General features: G+C 34.4%; 4 protein-coding genes across 4 annotated transcripts; all 4 read left to right on the top strand.

Annotated features, from left to right (window-relative positions):
* The first annotated feature begins 2,626 nt into the window (after positions 1–2,626).
* On the top strand, positions 2,627–11,399 carry LOC111915971 (probable plastid-lipid-associated protein 13, chloroplastic). The gene is made up of 5 exons (XM_023911601.3): positions 2,627–2,644; positions 10,714–10,758; positions 10,852–11,068; positions 11,145–11,197; positions 11,281–11,399. The coding sequence occupies exons 1-5, from the start codon at positions 2,627–2,629 to the stop codon at positions 11,371–11,373; spliced, it is 426 nt and encodes a 141-aa protein (XP_023767369.2). The 3' UTR covers positions 11,374–11,399.
* A 1,963-nt stretch (positions 11,400–13,362) lies between these two features.
* Positions 13,363–15,102, top strand: LOC111915951 (glycerophosphodiester phosphodiesterase GDPD6). Its single transcript, XM_052768969.1, has 7 exons — positions 13,363–13,431; positions 13,485–13,592; positions 13,681–13,818; positions 13,901–14,098; positions 14,195–14,378; positions 14,517–14,785; positions 14,896–15,102. Exons 1-6 carry the CDS (start codon positions 13,363–13,365, stop codon positions 14,633–14,635), a joined length of 816 nt encoding a protein of 271 aa, XP_052624929.1. The 3' UTR covers positions 14,636–14,785; positions 14,896–15,102.
* On the top strand, positions 14,774–15,567 carry LOC128132412 (glycerophosphodiester phosphodiesterase GDPD5-like). Its single transcript, XM_052768968.1, has 4 exons — positions 14,774–14,785; positions 14,896–15,090; positions 15,194–15,349; positions 15,448–15,567. Exons 1-4 carry the CDS (start codon positions 14,774–14,776, stop codon positions 15,565–15,567), a joined length of 483 nt encoding a protein of 160 aa, XP_052624928.1.
* Positions 15,568–17,285: 1,718 nt separating this feature from the next.
* Positions 17,286–21,205, top strand: LOC111916003 (3-hydroxy-3-methylglutaryl coenzyme A reductase 2-A). The gene is made up of 4 exons (XM_023911636.3): positions 17,286–18,332; positions 19,952–20,133; positions 20,209–20,555; positions 20,655–21,205. The coding sequence occupies exons 1-4, from the start codon at positions 17,365–17,367 to the stop codon at positions 20,895–20,897; spliced, it is 1,740 nt and encodes a 579-aa protein (XP_023767404.1). The 5' UTR covers positions 17,286–17,364; the 3' UTR covers positions 20,898–21,205.
* The last annotated feature ends 719 nt before the right edge of the window (positions 21,206–21,924 follow it).

Raw genomic sequence — 21,924 nt, 5'->3', positions numbered from 1 at the left:
AAACTATGCGAAAACCGGGAGAAATTGAGCTTCCAGCGAGACCTCTCGGTCCTAGGCCGAGGCTCAGTCCATGCTGATGCTGAGTCGGAAACGAAGGCGCGAGCCAGAAGAAGGAGCGAAGGCGAAGGGCGAGGGTCCGGTCCGAAGCCTCGGTCCGAAGGCTCGGTCCGAAGGGTCAGCAGGGAAGCTTCGGTTCGGAGTTAAGAAGCGAGAATGGCAGAACCGAACGGACTGTAGTGAACAGTAATGAACAGTACCTTCGGTTCGGTTAGTGAACAGTACCTTCGGTTCGGATCAGCAGCCTTCTTCATCAGGAGGGGTTTCGGTTCCTTAGAGGGGTTTCGGTTCCTAAGAGGGGTTTCGGTTCCTAAGGTCCGTTTTTCGCGTAGACTTCCGTTTTTGGGCTGTTTTCGCCAAATTCGAGGGTCGGGATGCCCCGAGTGATTATAGAAAGTTGGGAGAGATTTCGAGAGAGATTTGAGAGAGATTCCTCGTTCTTAGAGAGATTTGGGAGAGATTTGACATACTTGGAGAGATTTCACATACAAAGAGATATGTGGGAGAGATTTCACATACTTAGAGAGATTTGGGAGAGATTTGACATACTTGGAGAGATTTCACATACAAAGAGATATGTGGGAGAGATTTCACATACTTAGAGAGCTTTGGGAGAGATTTGACATACTTGGAGAGATTTCACATACAAAGAGATATGTGGGAGAGATTTCACATACTTAGAGAGATTTGGGAGAGATTTGACATACTTGGAGAGATTTCACATACAAAGAGATATGTGGGAGAGATTTCACATACTTAGAGAGATTTGGGAGAGATTTGACATACTTGGAGAGATTTCACATACAAAGAGATATGTGGGAGAGATTTCACATACTTAGAGAGATTTGGGAGAGATTTGACATACTTGGAGAGATTTCACATACAAAGAGATATGTGGGAGAGATTTCACATACTTAGAGAGATTTGGGAGAGATTTGACATACTTGGAGAGATTTCACATACAAAGAGATATGTGGGAGAGATTTCACATACTTAGAGAGATTTGGGAGAGATCTCTCATAGAGAGAGATAAAGTGAAAACGATTGAGGGAGGTTTCATTGGGGACCTTTTTGAGTGTTCGGCTTTGCAATGCAGGGTCCGTAAGGCCGTTACGCCTTGTTTAAGGATCTTGCATACTCCCGATGAGTATGCGACATTGTTTTATCGGTTTGGCTCGCCACGTACCTCAGTTTAAGGTTAAGGAGATCTAGGTGTACGCACTTTTTGATTTAGGATCTCTCGTTAGAATAGAGAGTTGTTTAGGAGTTACTTATCATAAGCTCTAGTACTTACGGCAAAATGAGTGGACCGGTTTGACTTGTTGACTTTCGTTGACTTTGACTTGACTGAAAATTGACGGTTGTTACAGCTAAGTCCTGCTCTCAAAGGATTGAGAGGACGCCATAAACCAACAAATAAAATTTAATTAAGCCTCAAGGTGAGACCTGAAATTAGAAGCACTTACCCAAAAGAAAAAGTGATGCACAATGGAACCCACACCAGATAGAATCTCTACATCAGCTTGAGTCGAAAATTGGCAACAACACTTGAAAAACTCATTCAGGCATTTTATCAAACACTTGGCGGGCAGAAAGAACCACCAAGCCTTTGCAATTGATTTTCACATTCATCAACTCCTACATTTTCTATCCAACCACAATCAACTCCTTCATTTAACTTATGGATCTGTGTTGAAAAAACGAAACAAAAAACCCAACATGTCTTCAGAAAGCTCCAGCAGAGGATCTGTCTTCAATGGTGAGGAATGTGTGACAGTAAGATGGATATGTGATGAATAACGTAAACTTTTGTATCTTTTCCTCAAAAATCTAAATTTTTTGCCAAGTCCAATAACTTGTTTGGGACCAAACTGTTGGCATTTCAGGTCATGTGCATGAATAAAACCCTTAGGCGGTAGCTCTGACTTCCACTTTCTAAAATTCCGCTCCATTTTTTTCTAATTCTTATTGTTTTTCCACATTTTACTTTATCTTTCTCAGCAATTCATCTCCTCGCCGACTTTAACTACTCTAAGACAGGGTCGGAAGCAGAGAAGAGGTCTATAAGATCCCTTTCCATCCAGGTTCAACAATTTTGCTCTCATTTAAATCAATTTCTAATAATTATTTCCCTTGTGAAGGTTTTTCTTTGTTTCATTAGATTATTATTGGTGCATTCTTTTCAATTGATTAGTTTTTTTTCATTGGCTGTAGACAATCCTTTATATAACTACATCACAACTGATTAGTTTCTTCTTGGTTGATATTTGAGTTATAAATTTTTGAATTGATTAGGGGTTAATTTGTTGAAAGATGTTTGTTAGAAATTGGGGTATAGTAAGGCTTGGAATTCTGAGAATTGTGTAAAACACTTTCAGATTAAAGCATTTGGTTGGTACTCCCAATATCCTTTAATCGGATAAGACTTAGGGAGACAAGAATTTAGAATGCTTTGATGATAATTTCGTCTGTACCAGAAAATGAGACCAAAAACCGAATTTATGGTCATTGTCTGAAAACTGTCATATGACAGTTTCAAACTGTCATAAATTGTAAAAACTGACATAAAATGGAAGTTTGGATAAGGGTCAAACAATGGTCAATTCTCTGAAAATACAATTTTCGACCCCAACCAGGGGCTCTGCCCCTTGGACCCTACTCCCAGGGGCGCTGCCCCCGGACCCCCGTTCGTTTAGGGGCTTCGCCCCTAAATGACAGTGTACTTTGAAAACTTGATCAAACTTAAACAAATGTGTACTCCACACCTTCCTTACTTGTTTAATATTTATTAAGATCACCTTTGGTCAACAAAAATAATATTGATGACAACAAATCACCAACAATGTTGATATCTTTCATGCGGTGTCAAATCATTACACTAGACTACACCAACCGTTAAGTCGATGCCTATTTGTCTTCCTATTAGATTATGAATCTAATTATTTAATTGTCTTTCATTGATATTCATCTTTAAATCAAATTTTCTTCTCATAAGCAGTAAAGGGTTGGTCTTGTGAAAAATGTTTTTGTAAGATAAGATATTCATAATAATAAAGGGATTTGATATTATTTCAATTAAATTTTTGCTTATTAATTATGTTGTTCACGCCTCCTAGGAAAACTATTATATGACCATATATTAATGAAGAACCCCATAATATTTATGATGGGGCAGGGTGAAATGTAAGTTGTTGTCTTGTTGATTTCAAACATAGGTGTTTAGGGTGTGTGTTTGAATCAATTTAATTGTGTGGTTCACAAGTGAATGTGTATAATTATGATAATAGTTATGCTAATATCATTTTCAATTATTGCATAATCGTAAATTTCCACACATCATTTATTTTCAATTACAAAATCACCAAGCCTTGCCAAATCATTATGATTACGATGAATGAAATCAAAGCAAATATTTAATTCAGGTAGGGATGTCAACGGGGGCAAACGGAACGGGGAGTACATCCCCCACCTCCGCCCCCGAAATTTCCCCGTTCCCACGCCCCCGCCCCCACCCCCAGAATGTTCAGCCTTTCTACACCCGCCCCCGCCCCAGAATTCCCTTTATTACCCCCGCCCCCGTCCCCGTTCCCCCGCCCCCGATTGATTTTGGGCTACTTTTTTTTGGGCTAAAAGAAGTTGTTATTTAGGCTAAAAGAAGCTATGTTTTAGGTAACAAATAATTATTTATAGTAGAATTTTACATATTAAAAATAAAAAAAGTTATAGCATTTTAAAAAATTATACTAACAACTTAAAAACATGTTTTTTGATGAATTTTGGAAACTCAAAATCATGTTATTGTTTATTATATTTATATAATTAATATATGTAAATATATGTGTAATTTATTAACGGGGTCCCCATGGGGGTTTCGGGGCGTGATTGCCTACCCCCGCCCCCGCCCCCGAAAATAAAACGGGGGTTAACCTTGCCCCCACCCCCGCCCCCGCTCACGATTTTTTAAAAAAAAATCTTCCAAACGGGACGGGGCCCCCACAAGAACGGGGTCTCACGGGAGTTTTTGACATCCCTAAATTCAGGAAAATATGATAGACCTTTGATGGCCTTCAGGCGCTTCCTAAAGTATACACTGTATACTCTATTTGTGGTGTTAAGGTAACTGTAGTTATACTTGCAGTAAATTACAAAAATGATCCAATCTCTTTTTGATTTTTACCATCATTCGACTAAAATTGAAACCTTTTTGTTACTTTGGTCATTCTTTTAGGGTTTTGTATCGATTTCGGTCCCTTCAGACTTAAAATAAGGACCAAAACTATATGTAACATTGAAATAAGGACCAAAATCAGAAAGTTCAAGAGAAAAAAAAAATCAACAAACAACCTTGAAATAAAAACCAAAACGGAAAATGGTTTACTTTTGGACTAAACATGGTAAAATCAGAAAGCACGGTGACTATTTTTGTACTTTACTCTCATATTTGCTTCAAAGTTTGCAAGTAAATCATGAGCTTTTTTTTTCAGATAGTTGAAATCATTGTCACTTTATTTGAAAATAGTATTCCTTTGTGATTTGGTGTGATATTATATTCAACAAAATTGATCCAAGACACTTGAGGCAAATGGTGGAGAACTATCACCTTTTGATGTACTTGTTAATTAGTATAATAATATATTTCTATTTTCATTTTCAATTCATGCATTTTACATTGAACATCCATTTATTTTTAGCTGTACCATCACTTTTTGGTTATTAGCATAATATACTATATACATAAAGGTTAAAGAAATATCCAATTTATTCTTCGTGCGCCATGCTTAGCACAGGCCTCAAATATTTCTAATATATATATATATATATATATATATATATATATATATATATATATATATATATATATATATATATATATATATATATATATATATATATATATATATATATATATATATATATATATATATATATATATATATATATATATATGAAGTAAAAAAAGAAAGACATTTAAAAGAGGAGAGACAATAAAGTTAAATGGTTCCAAGGTTTCAAAGGAGAAAGGAAGTGCACCTATACAAGCCACATGCATCTAAACCGCAACTCAAACCGTAGGATGGAAGCATTCCTCAAATCCACCATGATAAACCATAGATGTTACTGCACCCCACCCTCAAGTCTTAGGATTTCTTTTTGGTGCACCCCACCCTCAAGTCTTAGGATTTCTTTTTGGTTAATTCAAGCTAAGCTTTTGGCTTATATATCTTTCCAATCTCTTCTTTCAATATTCGTAGCATCAAACTAATTTTTTTTGTTGATCGAATTCAAGCCCCTATAAAGATCTAGTCTAGTGGCTACCTAGCATATTAGATTGGTCCATGTAAAATTGGGCTATTTGTGTTTGTGAGCTAGAATGGGCTATTCATAATAAAATTGGACTATTTGTGACTTTTGTGTTTGTGGACTATAACGATTTAGTCGGTTTACAAAAATGCACTATTCCAAATAAAACCATACAAGTGACTACTTGAGATAAAAAAAATAATAATAAAAAAAAAAAAAAAAAAAAAAAAAAAAAAAAAACACAGAAACTGTAATGTATGAAAAACTGTAAAATTGAACTGTTTGAAAAAACTAAACCTATCGTTTTATGCATGCAAAAACACCCCAATCCACACTTACATGTATAAGATTCTCCAAAAAAAAAATGTAGTTAAAAGCACAAGAGCGTCTCTATTTTGTAGTGTCATGGGAAGTAACTATTTTTACAAACAACCATATATAGTACTATAGTAGTACAAAAAAACAATATTATATGTTAATTTAAATGGACAAAAGTTATCAAAAATATATAATTAAAAATGGCAAAAATCCCGTATTTTGCAGTGTTTTTTTTTGAAGATTTTACAATACCATGTGAAATCCCTATTTTGTAGTATTCATTTTTCCAGTGCTTACTACAAAATGACAAAACAATTTTTTTTTTCATGCCTTCTATTGCATTTTGCAGGACCTCTTCGAAGTTCTCATTTCAAAAGGCCCATGTTTTAAAAAACGGTTTTCTAAATGAATCGGTCGGGTGACGTTCTCTGGTTCAATCAGTTTAATCGGTTCAACCGGATGGTCAAATCGATTCTATATTTTTATATGTTTTTAATTATCCTACATACATTGATTACAAAAGTTGTCATATTTTTAGTATTACAAACATAAATAGAATACAACATATAAAACAATCATTATAGAAGTCAAAATCAAACAAAGAAGCCCAAAACAAACACAAAAATCTAAGAATGTCCGGTTCAACCCGGTCCATTCCGGTTCAAATCAGTCGGTTGAACCGGTTTTTCTCAAAACTGGCCGGTTCAATCCGGTCAGAAAATCGTTATAAAACCGGTCTAAATCGAACCGCCCTCAACTTTGGTTCCCGGTTCGAACCGGTTTTTAAACCACTGACCATCTCACATTGTGGTATAAAATTTTGCATTGTGCCCAACGAAAAATTGGGAAACTGACTTAGGGTGCGTTTAATTGCGGAAAAAATGGCCGTTTTCCGGAAAAAAATTTCCAAGAAAAATGAGAATTTTGAAAATGCGTTTAGTTCGTCTATTTTTCTAAATTTTTCATAGAAAATGAAAATTTTCCGTTTTCTAAAATTACAAAGATGTTGAAATTTTTTGGAAAACTGATAATCATTGTTTTCCACATTTTTCTAATTCCAAATTTTTTCTAAAATATAAACATACACGCACTCTCACCCCATCCACCTCTACCTACCTCCACCCACACACACAAACACACACATACATACCCCCCCCCCCCCCCCCCGCCACACACACACACATACATACCCACCCCTCACACACTCACCCGCACACACACACCAACCCACAAACACACACACATACATACCTACCCCCACACACCCACACCCACCCGCACACACACACACATACATACCCCCCCCCCCCCCCCCCACACACACACACCCACACACATATAAACCCACACCTACCACCACCCCCACCCCAACCTCACAAACACCACACCCACCCAAACCTACCACTACAAGAAAATTTCGATTTAACTACGGAAAAATTCCGTAGCAAAATGATGTAATTCCGTAGCTAAACCTAAATAACTACGGAAGTTGCTATGGAATTTGCCAATGAGATTCCATAGTAAAATTTCTTGTAGCAAAATGTTTAACTACGAAATTATAGTTCCGTAGCAATTTTGCTATGGCCATTGCTATGACATCTATCTGTAGCATTTCAACTACAACACACTTCCATCACAATTCCGTAATAATGAATTATGTAGCAAATTCCGTATTTATTTTGTTCCGTAGCAAATTCCGTAGCCATTTGGTCCATAGCAAATTCCGTAGCTAATTGTTCCGTAGCAAATTCCGTAGCCATTTGGTCCGTAGTAAATTCCGTAGCCATTTGGTCCGTAGCAAATTCCGTAGCCATTTGGTCCGTAGCAAATTCCGTAGCTAATTGTTCCGTAGCAAATTTCGTAGCTATTCATTCCGTAACAAATTCCGTAGCCATTCATTCCGTAGCAAATTTTGTAACAACCTTTTTGTAGTCAATTCCATAACAATCGTTCCATACCATTTTTTCTATAAAATTCGGTTATTTAATTTGACTTATTATATCAATTTACAAAAATACAATTAATATAAAACCAAAAATAACAAAGTATTTCTATAGAAACTAAAAGAAATATCCAATACATCAAAAGATACATATTTCAAAATCAAAATTCGCTACAAATTTAACGTAAAACATTATTCAATACATAATATTCTATCATTGATTAATAAAATTTTTGACCTGTTCACTCAATGTGTTAATGACATTCATTGCTTGTGCGAGTTGTTGTTCAAACTTTGCTTGAACATCCACATTTTTCTGCTGAAACTCCACATTCTTTTTCTAAGCATCCTCATATTTTTGCTGAACATCCTCATATTTTTGTTGAATATCCTCATATTTTTCGCGTTGCGTCTCAACTAACTTCTTCAAATTCTCAATCTCGACTTTTGTCTCAGCATTATTATCCTCGTATTGTTCGCGATGCATTTCAGAAGATCCTTTACTAGAACGAATGCGCTTTCCATATGAGCCAAATCCATATAATCTCTTTTTTCGATCATGTCCCCCAACAACATCATAAAATAGTTTGTCCTCATCAATTTCCTCTCCTATTGCTTCCAACCGATCACATTTTTCCATAAAATCATCCTATAATTTTATAATTGTGTTGAGATAAAACTTATACAAAAAATCAAAATAAAACTTATATGAAATTATTAAAAATAAAACTTACATGAATTTTTTTAGCTTTGTCAACTAAAAAAGTCACTCCATTATGATTCTTAGTGTGTGTATACAAGAATAGTTCATGGTGTGCTGGATCATGTCCCCAAAGCTTCTTCTACATATATACAAAAAAAATCAATATTAAAGTAGATTGCTATTTTTACATTTAGGCTTAGATATTTAAAAATGAAAAAACAGCAACTTACTTTTAGGCTAAACCCATTTAAAAATCAAAATGGAACTAGATTGTTATGATACAAAAGTAAATGAAAATAGATTGCTATTTTTTGCATTTAGACTCCACTCTTTAAAAATGAAAAATAAAATAACATACTTTTTAGGATTAGTCCTCTTAAAAATCAAAATGGAACTAGAAAAACTATAACATACAACTAAATGAAAGTACATTACTATTTTATGTATTTATGCTTAGTCCTTTTAAATATAAAAATGGAACTAGAATGCTATAATATAAAACTAAAAGAAAGTAGATTGCTATTTTATGCATTTAGGCTTAGTCCTTATAAAAATCAAAATAGAACTAGATAAAATTAAATGAAAGTAGATTGATATAATATAAAATTAAATGAGTACTTACTAAATCAGAAGCAATCTTGGAATGAGAAGCCGATCCACCAGTATGTGTAGAAAGGGCTTGTCCATCAGCTACACATCTACGCCTATTTTTTTTGTTTTGTTCTGATTTCTTCTTGAAGTCTTAAGTATTCCATCTTGCAGTCCAGGATATCCACACTTCTGATGTTATATTAACTGTTTTTTTTAGAGTCGACATTTTCCATTTTGAGCTTATATTGTAGATATATTGTCTATATCTTTCCTTTGCCTTATTTTCCCAACAAGCTTGGACTAACGAAGTTTTTGCATCATCCCAATGGCACTTTTTCTACAATACAAAATATATAGATGAGTTTTTTAGTTAATGAGTACCTAATAATTGCATAAACGAGATACATACATGAAACTCGTCCCAATAAAAGAGTTTTGTCTTGTTACTTAAAGTTGCCCAACTATACCCGTTTAAATCAGCTCTTTCACCAAAGGATTCATAGATAGTGGAAGATCATGGGCCCGAAGGAAATAACCTACAAACGAAAAAATTAACAACATTGTAAAAATCATGAAGTTCAATGTTGATAAAAATGTAAGTATTTTAACTTACTCCTTATCTCGCACTCCAATATATAGACGCCCATCCAGTCCAGTAGATCCAAGTAAATACCCTTGATGTTGAATGCCAATATTTTCCTCAACCGATTCACTACCATTTGTTGTGTATCTAGGTATAGATGATGTAGTAGATGCAGGTGTAGATGATTGGACAGATCTAGATACAGATGATTGGTTAGATGATGTAGGCAAGGATGATTGGGTGGATGATTCATGTGTTCATGATGTGGCACCCATAGTACCAACATGTGAAACAAATGTTGGGGCAGATACAGTACCAACAAATGATAATGTGGTATGGGATGATGATGATATATTACCAACAAATTTTGCATCATCGGTAAGTTTGTTTATGAAACGTACATTTGTATGTTGCTTACGTTTCAATGTTTCTCTTAATAAGAATTGTGACATCTTTCTTGAAATTTTAAAAACTTAGGAAGTTATAAATCTTTAGGTTCACAAATATCATTGAAATATCTTACTGAAAATTTAAGCATACGACTTTTTATTTTAAAATAACAATGTACTTTTGCATGCATTCATGTTCTGAATAATTCCCACAAGCCTGTTATTTTATCACTCTATATGTTGACTTGATTTTAAGGGATTCCTATATACATTGATCATCTCTCCTATTTCTCCAACAAGCAAACTTTCTTCTTTCACAAAAAGCTCTACTCTCCCATTCTCACACAAAGATACACACAAGCTTAAGAAAATAGCTCGGATCACACACCAAATGCATATGAAAAAACTCTGGTAAACATAAAAAAGGACACATGTCAAAAGAAACTCTTTGAAAATTTTACCCCAAGGATTCATAGCATCCAACAACTACTATGATAAACAACTTCGCAAAAGAAGATTACAAAATTAAAAACAAGTTTCACAATATCAGGCTGCATTTAACAAATCCTTACCAACAAAGATTGCAAGTAAGCCTCTCCACTGGACTTTCAGCCTTTTTGTTGTCTACTTTGTGAAAAAAAAGGCAGGTTCAACAGGAAAGTCTATCACAAAAACATAAGACAACAATAAAAACTCAAAAGCTGACATAACTGAAAGTCTTGAGGTTTAATTTGATAATTTACCCATTTACTTACAACTACAGAGTAATCATTGATTTATTATCATCGTTCCAAAACACTATGTAGTGTGTAACATGGCAAAAAGCAAGGATGGATATGCAAAGATTACTGCAAATATGAAATTTCTGAATGCGGTAACAAAATATATTATTGTAAATTATTATCCTATATTATATGTTATATATAATATATAATATATGATTTATGAATATGAATATGCACTGCAGACAGAAAACAAGTTTATTATAAGCACAAAGTTAACAGTTGAAGGGCCACTTAGAATAAAAGAAGAATATATAGAAGGAGTCCTTGAAACTCCAACAGTTGATGAAGGGACAATTCCAGAACAACTAAAAGGGGCTTTAACTCAAGCACTTAACACCATGCAACAACTTCCATCTCCAATTAAAGAGGTTGTTTCTGGTGGATTAAGACTTCCCCTAAGTCAGTTTTCTTTCTTTTTCTTTTTATAAGTCTGAATGTGTTGTTGTCTTATTGAATGAATGAATGAATGATTCAGATGGGGCTTTTCAGAGGATGCTTATGATTTCTTATCTTGATGAAGAGATTCTAGTAAGTTGTTTGCATGTATATACTTGCAATGTAATTATTATTATATTTGAAAGATTTTTATAATGGAGTTTGTGTTTGTTTAGATATTAAGAGACACAAGTGGGGTCCCGGAAGTTCTTACGAGATTGGATGTGGATCAATCTCCTATTGATCCTATTCAAGAGTATGAGAGTTGACCGAGTCAACATAAATAATGCAAGGATGAAGGATAATGATGCTTTACATATGTGGTATTGTAAACCAAATATTACTATTAGGTCATAAACTTTTTATGTTTAACAAAATGTATGTACAAGTCGTTGAGATGGAAATTTGTGAAAAATAGATATAAATTTGGTTGAAATTTACTTTTTTTTCTTGTAAAAATAGCTTAAACTGCAACAAGTAATCACTAAATAAAAAGTTAAAAGCTATGATGTTTGACACAGTTATAGCCTATACTAGTAGGTCGTTGACATATTTCATTAGAATTGACTTATGTTGGAACATTTATGCAACTGAGCCATCAAAGATTTCTTCCATTTATGTAACTAAAAAGCCTAAAACTGAAGTGCTCTCATGGATTGGCAAATACAACAAGTACTTCCCAACAACTCCAAGCCTTGAGAGCAAGTATAAGGATCATATCATACACCAAAGCTAAGGTTATGCATTACAATATTAGCAGAATATGTTCTACAACTACAACTTCAAAGGTATTATTAAGAGACTAGAGTACATTACATTAGGAACCATTATGTTCATTGAGTTCTCTATTAAATTGTTCATTTTGCACAAGTCAAAAATATTTGAGGGAAAACTTGTAAAAAGCCACATGACCTCTAAATTCTAGTTAACTAGTGTCTGCGTATTCTTCAACTAGGACCGAACCTCTATTAATAGAGCCTTTCTTTAACCATTCTCTGGCCAAGCCCTAACCTAAATCAGTTAACTAGGCCTCTTGCCCACTTATATAATCCAATAATATAAGTTAACATCTAGTTTTATAAGACCAACGACTTTTACGTATAACATAAGCTGTAATCCAATAATATAAGCTGTAATAAAAGAGGCAACAGAGAAACAAAGTGTTCTAAGAAAAGAGAATCAAGAGCTTTTGGCTTGCATTCATGTTCTACAACTACAACTTCAAAGGTTTTATTAAGAGACTAGAGTACATTACATTAGGAACCATTATGTTCATTGAGTTCTCTATTAAATTGTTCATTTTGCACAAGTCAAAAATACTTGAGAAAAACTGGGTGATAATTCACCTTAACTAAGGGTAATGATTATGAATTGTGCCTTTGTTTATGCATATCCATATTTTAAGCTCTTAATTCTTGCAATTTACATTTGTTTTTGGCATGCAGTTATGGGATATGAGGAACAAAACTTATTGGTAAGAACGGAAACGCATGATTTGTAGCTCTCTGTTCTTGTATCTTTTATCCTGTTGCACTTTCATTATTTTGGCTGATTATTAAGAATTCAAAATGTAAACCCTAATTTAACTCTCAATCAAGCTTATATGTATATAGATATCATAGAATCAAGCGAAATAAAAGGATAATCAAAGCGAAACAAATTCATAAAAAAGGTGAAATTATCAGCTAATAAATACAGAAGAACAAAGAAGAATGTTACCTGGTAGGACAAAGACGATCGAGAAAAATCTACTTATAGAGCGATCGATAACAGCATAAGTGGAGATTGGGGGAAACTGAGGAATGAGGAATGTAGAATTAGGTCAAAATAATGAGTAAAGAGAAAAAGTTTAGCCAATTGAATACTGCACAATAGTACGTTCCAATTTTCTGAGATCGACAATTTTCCAATTTTCCGAGAGCAACGGCGACAGGTCACGATCGACTAAAAAAGCGGCAGGTCACGATCGACATTAACAGCAATAAAACGACCCTTCATTATTCAAATATGAACTTAGGAATGAGGAATGCAGAATTAGGTCAAAATTCGCCCATCATCATCATCATCATCACTTAGCTTAGTCACAGGCACAAGTATATCTTCATCACCCATCCAAATATGAACGGATCCTTCATTATTCGGAAGCAAACCAGGTTTGTTCTACACACGGAGTGATTTTCAACCAAGGAAACCGGGTTCATCAACCGCATATCACCAGCAGCTTGACGGATGGCTTGTTGGACCGCTGAGTCATAAAAATGCCAAAGCTAGTTGTGGTCCCGTTTGGGCCTTTGGGCGGGGCGGATGCAGCATGGTTCAGCATTGAGGTATGCATTCTTTTTAGAATAGTCAAAGTTCATTTCTTTTTATGGAATGAAAGGATTATAACGCAATTTATGTAATTGGGTATGCTTTCTTTCTAGACTTTTACGTTTATCTTGAAAAATATAAAAGGTGTTCAAACTTGTCTCAAGATTCAACCCATGCGGTTTGTCGATTTTTATGATTTTATACAACATTTGTAGATACTCTTTGTTCTAGCAATTAAGTAACATGGGTAGTTTGGTAATTTGTAGATACTCTTTGGATGTGCTTCTCAGTACATAATTATGCCAACTTTTGGATTCATAATAAGCAGATTGTTGGGGCTCTCACCATCTCTTTCAGTTGGTCTAATATTGCTTTCTTGTTGTCCCGGAGGCACTGCCTCTAATGTACATTTTGTATAGATTCTTAAATTAAAGTTATTTATTAGATTTTGTAATTTCCTTTTTCTCTAAAAATATAGTTTAATAGAATAATTTGATCTGTACATGTACAGATCTCATCATTACTTTTCTTCTACTCTTTATCGGATGTTCTTCAAGGCCACTCTACCCGCTTCCAAGTCACGATGAAAAGACGAAAATGCCCCTACAAACTTTTCGTCCATTTAACGTTGCACATCGGGGTTCAAATGGAGAACTCCCAGAAGAAACTGCTCCTTCTTACTTGGTACATGTTTTATACCATACATCTTAAAAATATAGTTATAAGTTTTTAACTACAATTTTTATATTATAACTTTTGGGTAATTTTTTTTTCCTACAGAGGGCAATTGAAGAAGGAACAGACTTCATAGAAACGGATATTTTAGTTAGCAAAAATGATGTTCTTATGTGTCACCATGATGTTATTCTTGATGACACAACCGATGTTTTAGAACATATACAGTTTGCAGATAGAAAAAGAACCTATGAAGTTGAAGGAGCTAACATGACTGGATTGTTCATATGTATGTTTCCTTAAAACATCAATTTTTATCTTAAAATTAGCAACCTACTTTCATTGATTTTTTTAGTATAATAAAAAGAAATGAAAGTAGGATGCTATAACACATAAATTAGGATGCTAATTATTTGAGTGTTTGCAGTTGATTTTACATTAGAAGAACTAAAAACATTGAGGGCAAAACAGAGGTTTTCATTTCGTGATCAGCAATATAATGGTTCGCTACCTTTATTTTTTAATCAAAATTCTTTAAAAAGATAGTTTTTATTCTAACATATCATTGTGTTATGCCCATAAACAGGTAAGTTTCCCATTATAACCTTCGAAGAGTACATTCAAATTGCAATAAATGCACCGAGGATTGTTGGAATATATCCTGAAATTAAAAACCCTGTATTGATGAACCAACATGTGAGTTTATATATAAATTCTTAATTATTTTTTTAATTTTATTTTCGTATTCTTAAAACAATACATTGGGTTCATGAAATTAAAGTTAATACTTTGATTTTTGTTAACAGGTGAAATGGCCAAAAGGGAAAAGATTTGAAGATGTTTTTGTGGAAATTCTTAAGAAGTATGGATATAAAGGTTCTTATATGTCAAAAGAATGGCTTAAACAGCCTTGTTTTATTCAGTCGTTTGCCCCATCATCACTTGTTCATATCCACAACAAAACCGATCTACCAAAGATTTTTCTCATTGATGACGTGGACGTAAGAACCCAGGACACACCATGTTTGACCATTGACCCGACCCGGTCCTAGTGCATCTCTAGAATGAATAATGAACCCGGTTTTCTATCGTCTTCATTTTCAGACGTATCAGGAAATCACTTCCGATCGTTATTTCAACTATATCAGGGAATTTGTCATCGGAATTGGCCCATGGAAGGATACAATTGTTCCCGTGAAAGATAACTACATCGAAACGCCGACTGATCTCGTGGATAGAGCACACGCATATAATCTACAGGTGCGTTGTTTTTAGGGTTTATGTTTGCAGAAAAAACGGACATTTTTGTCCGTTTGATTTCGAAAAAGTCAAAATTAACCTCTTCAATGTACTCACAGGTGCACCCATACACATTTCGCAACGAAAACAAGTACATGTTCGACAATTCCCCTAATTTGGACTCAGCAAAAATACCTCTAATTTGGGAGGAAGTAAATTGGGGTTACTGGATTTACTAATTTGCCCCTAATGAAAAGTTATTCAAACAAGCTGAAACATTATTGAAACAAATTTTATGCGGCAATTCCCTTTGATAATTCCTTTTTAACTAAAAAATCAAAATAAACATTTTAATTCTTTTTTTTTTATAATGTAGAAATTATGTTATAACTAAAATTTCAAAACAATTAAAAATAATATTTTATTTTGTTGTTGAGTTTTCAAAGATAATTGTGAATTTTTAATATATATTTTTAAATAATCTTCTATATTTTGCTACGGAAACATATTTCGTAACTACTTGACTACGGAATTTTCCGTAGCCAAATACCTATGGATTTTGATTTCGTAGCTATTTTGTAAATTCATCTTTTTGTAACAAATTCCATAATAGATTGGCTACAAAATTTTATTTTGTAGCAAATTTTCCTAGTAAAATAGCTATGGATCCTAATTCCATAGCTAACTAGCTACGGATTTTTATTTTGTAGCCAATTATGTAGCCAACTAGCTACATACATGGACTTTGTAACAGGTTTCATAGAGAACTAGCTACAACAAAAAAGCTTGTAGCATTATTTGTAGTAAACTAGCTACGGATTTTAATTCCGTAGCAACTATTCAAGATTTAGCTACGGAATGCAATTACGTAGCCATTTTCGTAGCAAATTAGTTACAACAAACCATTTTGTAACATATTCTGTAGTAAAATAACTATGAATTTAGATTCCGTAACAACTTTACGTAGCTATTTAAGATTTAGCTACACAATGCAATTCCGTAACCATTTCTGTAGCAAAATAGCTACGACAAGTCGTTCCGTAGTATATTCCGTAGTAAAATAGCAACGGATTTTGATTGCATAGTAATTTTCCGTAGCTATTTAGGATTTTTCTTGTAGTGTACCCCTACCCCCACCCTCACAGACACACACACCCACACACACAAACCTACACTTACCCCCACAAACACACACTCGCACCTCCACCCACCCAACACCACCACGACAATCAGCGACCTACCATCACCATCACCACCACCACCACCACCACCGCTGCCGCCGCCATCACCCCCATTGACACAATTGTCGTCGCCACCACCATCGCCTGTCATCACAACCACTGCCGTCGACCCGCTACCGTCACCGCCCCCACCCACACCCTACCACCGCTACCGTTTTCTAAAAATGAAAACCGATAGAAAAATACACATCTAAACACGTTTTCTAATTTTCTAAAACTGAAAATGAAAAATGAATAAGTTTAACTAAACGCGTTTTCTAAATTTTTCAATGAAAAATGAAAATCGAAAAGGGAAAACAAAAAACGGAAAATGAAAATTGTTTTTCTGTAACTAAACGCAACCTTAATATTTTGATTATTTTTTGAAAATAAAAATAAAAATAGTGTTGGTTTTTTCTTTTTAAAAAATTATATATGTTTTGGTAGAATAAAAAGAACTTTAGCTATAATTAGTTTTATATAACTTTTCTCTTATTATATATATATATATATATATATATATATATATATATATATATATATATATATATATATATATATATATATATATATATATATATTATGCAACAATATTTATAACGTTTAATCATTAATTTATATTTTTATTGAAGTTTTAGAGAAAAAAGTAATAGTTCCAATGTTTACACGTGGTACACGAGTCGTGGATGTACACTGGCGCTACTCTTCCTTCTCTATAAGAAAGCCTTCTATGCTTTTCCTTCTCCTCTCACACCATCTCTACTCGAACCATTTTCTGCTGCAGCACCTTCCGTCCTTGCCTTTTTCACCGCAAAAATGGACGTTCGCCGGCGTCCAGTCAAGCGACACCTCCAACGATCCTTAAAACAACAAGATTCCGGCGAATTCCTCAAGCACAATGACCAAGCAAAAGCTTCCGACGTCCTCCCACTCCCACTTTACCTCACAAATGGCCTTTTTTTCACCATGTTTTTCTCTGTCATGTACTTCCTCCTTCAACGTTGGCGCGAGAAGATTAGAACCTCCACTCCTCTCCATGTCGTCACCTTCTCGGAGATGGCTGCTTTAGTCTCCCTCCTCGCCTCCTTCATCTACCTCCTCGGCTTCTTCGGTTTCGACTTCATAAAATCCATTCTCCGCCCTTCTCCGGCATCATGGATAATCGAAGATGATAACATGGAGGAAGATAAGCCTGTGAAGCCATGTGGGCAGGCGTTGATTCCACACATTTCGCCAACCAATCCCACGACAGAAACGGAGGTGGAGAGGAAGAAACCACCGCCGACATTTGAGTACAACTCGGAGGAGAACGAGGAGATTATAAAGAAGGTGGTGGCGGGTTCCATCCCTTCCTACTCTCTTGAGTCAAATTTGGGTGACTGCAAGCGTGCGGCGGTGGTACGGCGGGAAGCTCTTGAAAGGATCACCGGAAAATCCTTAGCTGGGATGCCACTTGAAGGGTTTGATTACGAGTCCATATTAGGACAGTGTTGCGAGATGCCGGTGGGGTATATTCAGATTCCGGTGGGGATTGCAGGGCCATTGCTGCTTAATGGAGCAGAGTTTTCTGTGCCAATGGCGACGACGGAGGGGTGTTTGGTGGCTAGCACCAACAGAGGATGCAAAGCTATCTATGTGTCGGGTGGTGCCACCTGCATGTTGCTGAGAGACGGGATGACCAGAGCGCCGGTGGTTAGGTTCGGCAGTGCCAAGAGGGCGGCGGAGTTGAAGCTTTTCTTGGAGGATCCGGAGAACTTCGACACTCTTGCTGTCGTATTTAACAAGTCAGTATTCATTCTCTCCTTTACGATTACCTTACTGATCTATTTATTGGTTTGCTTTCTAAGAGAAAAAAAGATATTAGTATTACTCCTCAATTCTAATCATACGATCGTTTTAAGATATCGATGACGTTTATTTTGATTGATATCAACGTTATTCTTAATATTATTTTAACTATATGATCTCCATTTAAAGCTTTTGATGATTTGTGTTTTTAAGAATAGTGATATAATTGACTATTTTGACAAGTTTAACTTATAGACATAATTATTTAAGTAAATGTACGCAAGAAAGCTTATTAAACCATGTTTTCCTAATTCTGTATTAATAGATATATAATAATTTAAGGGATATTGATTAAACAACAATTATAAATGATTAGAATAACACAAATAATCAAGTTTTTTGTGTTTCGAAAAAAGTAACCAATTTGTTATAAGAACATCCATAATGCATTGAAATCTATATAGTTCAATGAATTGACACATCATCTTTCTACAATTCATATAATTCTATTAATTTTTTTTATAATGTATTAAATTCTATAAAGTTCAATAAAATATTATAAAATATAATTTATAGTAAATTTTTAAGAATTAAATTTTTTTTTTCTTATTGAAAAGTTTAATGATTATTAAACTTTAAATCCATTGAATGTCAATGTGATATCTAACAATGGTATAAAGAATTTTATTCATTGAATGATTGTATATGTTTTAAATGGATAATTTGGGATTTGTTTTTAAAACTATATATAATGTGTATTTTTCTCGTATGCATAAACTTTTTTCTTCAAAAAACTCTTACTAATATCTAAAATGTAATTTTCAATAAAATGATTAATTTCAAGTCATTGTATCGTATATGCTATATACTTCCTATTTGCTATATTTTTTTTAAAAATTTTGGTAAAAAAGATGAAGTATTTTTCAAAATTTAAAATTGTAATCGGATTTTAGATTTGTTAGTTTAATTTTTATCAGAAACATTACATTTGAAATGATCAATTTCGAAAAAGTCAGTTACATTTGAGAAAAAAAAAATATTAGGATTGTTTTCTTTAATATTAATTTAAAGTGTGGTTCTTTTAGTTAATATCTCATATTTTAAAGTGTTAATCATAATCATATCATATGTTTTATTTATTGTTTCTTGAAATAATAAGAAATGAGAAATTCTATAGAGTGGAGTGTAAAGTAGGGGTTGGTGGGTCAGTAGGTGAGCATTAGTACTCTGTGGCGTTTTCTTGACTTAGCAAGTCAATTTGCAGTACTTTAACTTGTATCCATATTATTGTAATATTTTATTCTTAAAGTAAATCCAATATGCTTTACGACTATTTAAATATTCCTATTTAGTCAAATTATTCATGCATATACAAGACACGAATAATTCACGTTCATCATTTTTTTTGAAGAAAAACATGTAAGTAATTAGTGATCACACGTTGTCTCTTTTCACATAAAAAAGAAAAGAAATGATGAGTTAGTCAAAACCTAGAGTAATTGCTAAATATTTATCATTTACCAATTACAAAAGGATATTTTTCTCTAACTTATTTATAAGATTTTAACTTGCTAATACAAACAAAGAAAATAAAATTTCATCATCTTGTTTACAGATCTAGCAGATTCGGCAAACTACAAAGCATCAAATGTGCGATTGCTGGCAAGAACTTATATATTAGGTTTTGCTGCATCACTGGTGATGCCATGGGGATGAACATGGTCTCAAAGGGTGTCCAAAATGTTCTTGATTACCTTCAGACCGATTACCCCGACATGGACGTTATGGGAATTTCTGGTATTCAAATTTTCTTTCAATACGTATTCATGTGATCATGTCTCCATATATTTACTAAATTTGGCATATGTATAGGAAACTATTGCTCCGACAAGAAACCAGCAGCGGTGAACTGGATAGAAGGGCGTGGCAAGTCTGTGGTTTGTGAGGCTGTGATCAATGAAGAAGTGGTGAAGAAGGTGCTGAAAACGACCGTGGCTAGTTTGGTTGAGTTGAACATGGTCAAGAATCTGACAGGATCCGCCATGGCTGGTGCACTTGGTGGGTTCAATGCGCATGCTAGCAATATAGTTTCGGCTATATATATAGCCACCGGTCAAGACCCAGCTCAGAATGTGGAGAGTTCTCACTGCATCACTATGATGGAAGCCATTAACGATGGCAAAGACCTTCATGTCTCTGTCACCATGCCTTCCATTGAGGTATACATTTGCATGCATGTATGCATGCATGCACTTTATATACGAATGTGTGTGTGAGAGCTTAATTATGAATGTCCCTAATTGTAATGAAAATTTCAGGTTGGGACAGTTGGAGGAGGGACACAGTTGGCATCACAGGCAGCATGCTTGAATCTATTGGGAGTGAAAGGTGCAAGCAAAGAAGAACCAGGGTCGAACGCAAGGGTGTTAGCCACCATAGTAGCTGGCTCAGTTCTTGCTGGGGAATTGTCTTTGATGTCGGCAATTGCAGCTGGGCAGCTTGTCAAGAGCCACATGAAATACAATAGATCTACCAGAGATATGACCAAATTAGCCACTTAGTCCTTCATGTTCTTTGTGGTTTATGTTGTATTTGCAAGAATTTGTAATAAAAGTTGTCACACAAAACGCGATTAATTTGGAGATGAAAAACAAAGAATACGTAGTATTATTGTTTTGTTTTTCATGAACATGCCATGAGAAACATTCTTCTCGTAGGTGTATAATTAAAGGTGACGACGGTGGTGATGGAGGCCGTAATAGTGTTGCCCGGGGAGAAGGAGATCAGGGCTATATATACAGATATGTAGCATGGTGTTGGTTTTCAATGTTGGTTGTGAATTATTGCATTATCTTCTTCATTTGTGGTCTGTGTTTCTTGTTGATTACTTATTTTGGATATATATATATAGCGTCAAGTTAAAACTTGAAACAAAATGTTTATAAGAACCTAAAAGAAAATTGCTGTTTAGAATACCAAAATCACGAAGGACTCTAGATAGACACTAGAGAAAAAAAATCAAATAAAAAAAGATAAAAGAAAATACACAATGTCAAGAGGGTTATACAACCAACAAACCCAATTTTTAGAACATTTACTATTCCTGTTACAAAACCATAAAAAGAAAATTCCTTGACGGAATCCATAATTTCGCTCTTTCTTATCTTGTTAGCAGCAAAAAGACGATCGTTTCTGAACTGCCAATTAATCCACATCGTAGTACACACCACTGCATCAAGAAGAAGTTTCTTGTTAGTAGAACAAGAATATCCATAAATGAAGTAAAAAAATAGCTCTAGGATTTTCATAATCGGTAAGATAAACATCCAACCAATTAAAAATACCACGTTTGTCCAAGTTTTAATTTCTCTAATAGGGAGACGGTTTAAAAGAAACGCCAAACAAAAATATCCAATTTTCTAGGGACAAAACTATTCTACTTGGTATGAGAATCTACAAAAGGAAGTATATCATAATCAATCCATCTTTTCGTGATAGCAACTGAAAAAACTCCATCATATTTTAAGTCCCACCACCATTTGTTAACACTACCTGAGCACCAACAAATTACTCACTTCATTCACAACG

Source organism: Lactuca sativa, chromosome 2 (assembly GCF_002870075.4).
Source record: "Lactuca sativa cultivar Salinas chromosome 2, Lsat_Salinas_v11, whole genome shotgun sequence".
NCBI lineage: Eukaryota > Viridiplantae > Streptophyta > Magnoliopsida > Asterales > Asteraceae > Lactuca > Lactuca sativa.
This window is presented reverse-complemented; position numbering and strand designations above follow the sequence as displayed.

Bases quoted from the DNA above. Each gene is read 5' to 3' on its own strand.
- LOC111915971 (XM_023911601.3), top strand. The intron at 10,759-10,851 runs GTAACAAAATAT...TATGCACTGCAG, and splicing joins ATATGAAATTTCTGAATGCG to ACAGAAAACAAGTTTATTAT. The intron at 11,069-11,144 runs GTCAGTTTTCTT...TGAATGATTCAG, and splicing joins TGGATTAAGACTTCCCCTAA to ATGGGGCTTTTCAGAGGATG.
- LOC111915951 (XM_052768969.1), top strand. From the start codon at position 13,363: ATGCCAAAGCTAGTTGTGGTCCCGTTTGGGCCTTTGGGCGGGGCGGAT. The intron at 13,432-13,484 runs GTATGCATTCTT...ATGGAATGAAAG, and splicing joins CAGCATGGTTCAGCATTGAG to GATTATAACGCAATTTATGT. The intron at 13,819-13,900 runs GTACATTTTGTA...ATAGTTTAATAG, and splicing joins CCGGAGGCACTGCCTCTAAT to AATAATTTGATCTGTACATG.
- LOC128132412 (XM_052768968.1), top strand. The intron at 15,091-15,193 runs GTAAGAACCCAG...CTTCATTTTCAG, and splicing joins TTCTCATTGATGACGTGGAC to ACGTATCAGGAAATCACTTC. The intron at 15,350-15,447 runs GTGCGTTGTTTT...ATGTACTCACAG, and splicing joins CACACGCATATAATCTACAG to GTGCACCCATACACATTTCG.
- LOC111916003 (XM_023911636.3), top strand. From the start codon at position 17,365: ATGGACGTTCGCCGGCGTCCAGTCAAGCGACACCTCCAACGATCCTTA. The intron at 18,333-19,951 runs GTCAGTATTCAT...TCTTGTTTACAG, and splicing joins CTTGCTGTCGTATTTAACAA to ATCTAGCAGATTCGGCAAAC. The intron at 20,134-20,208 runs GTATTCAAATTT...GCATATGTATAG, and splicing joins GGACGTTATGGGAATTTCTG to GAAACTATTGCTCCGACAAG.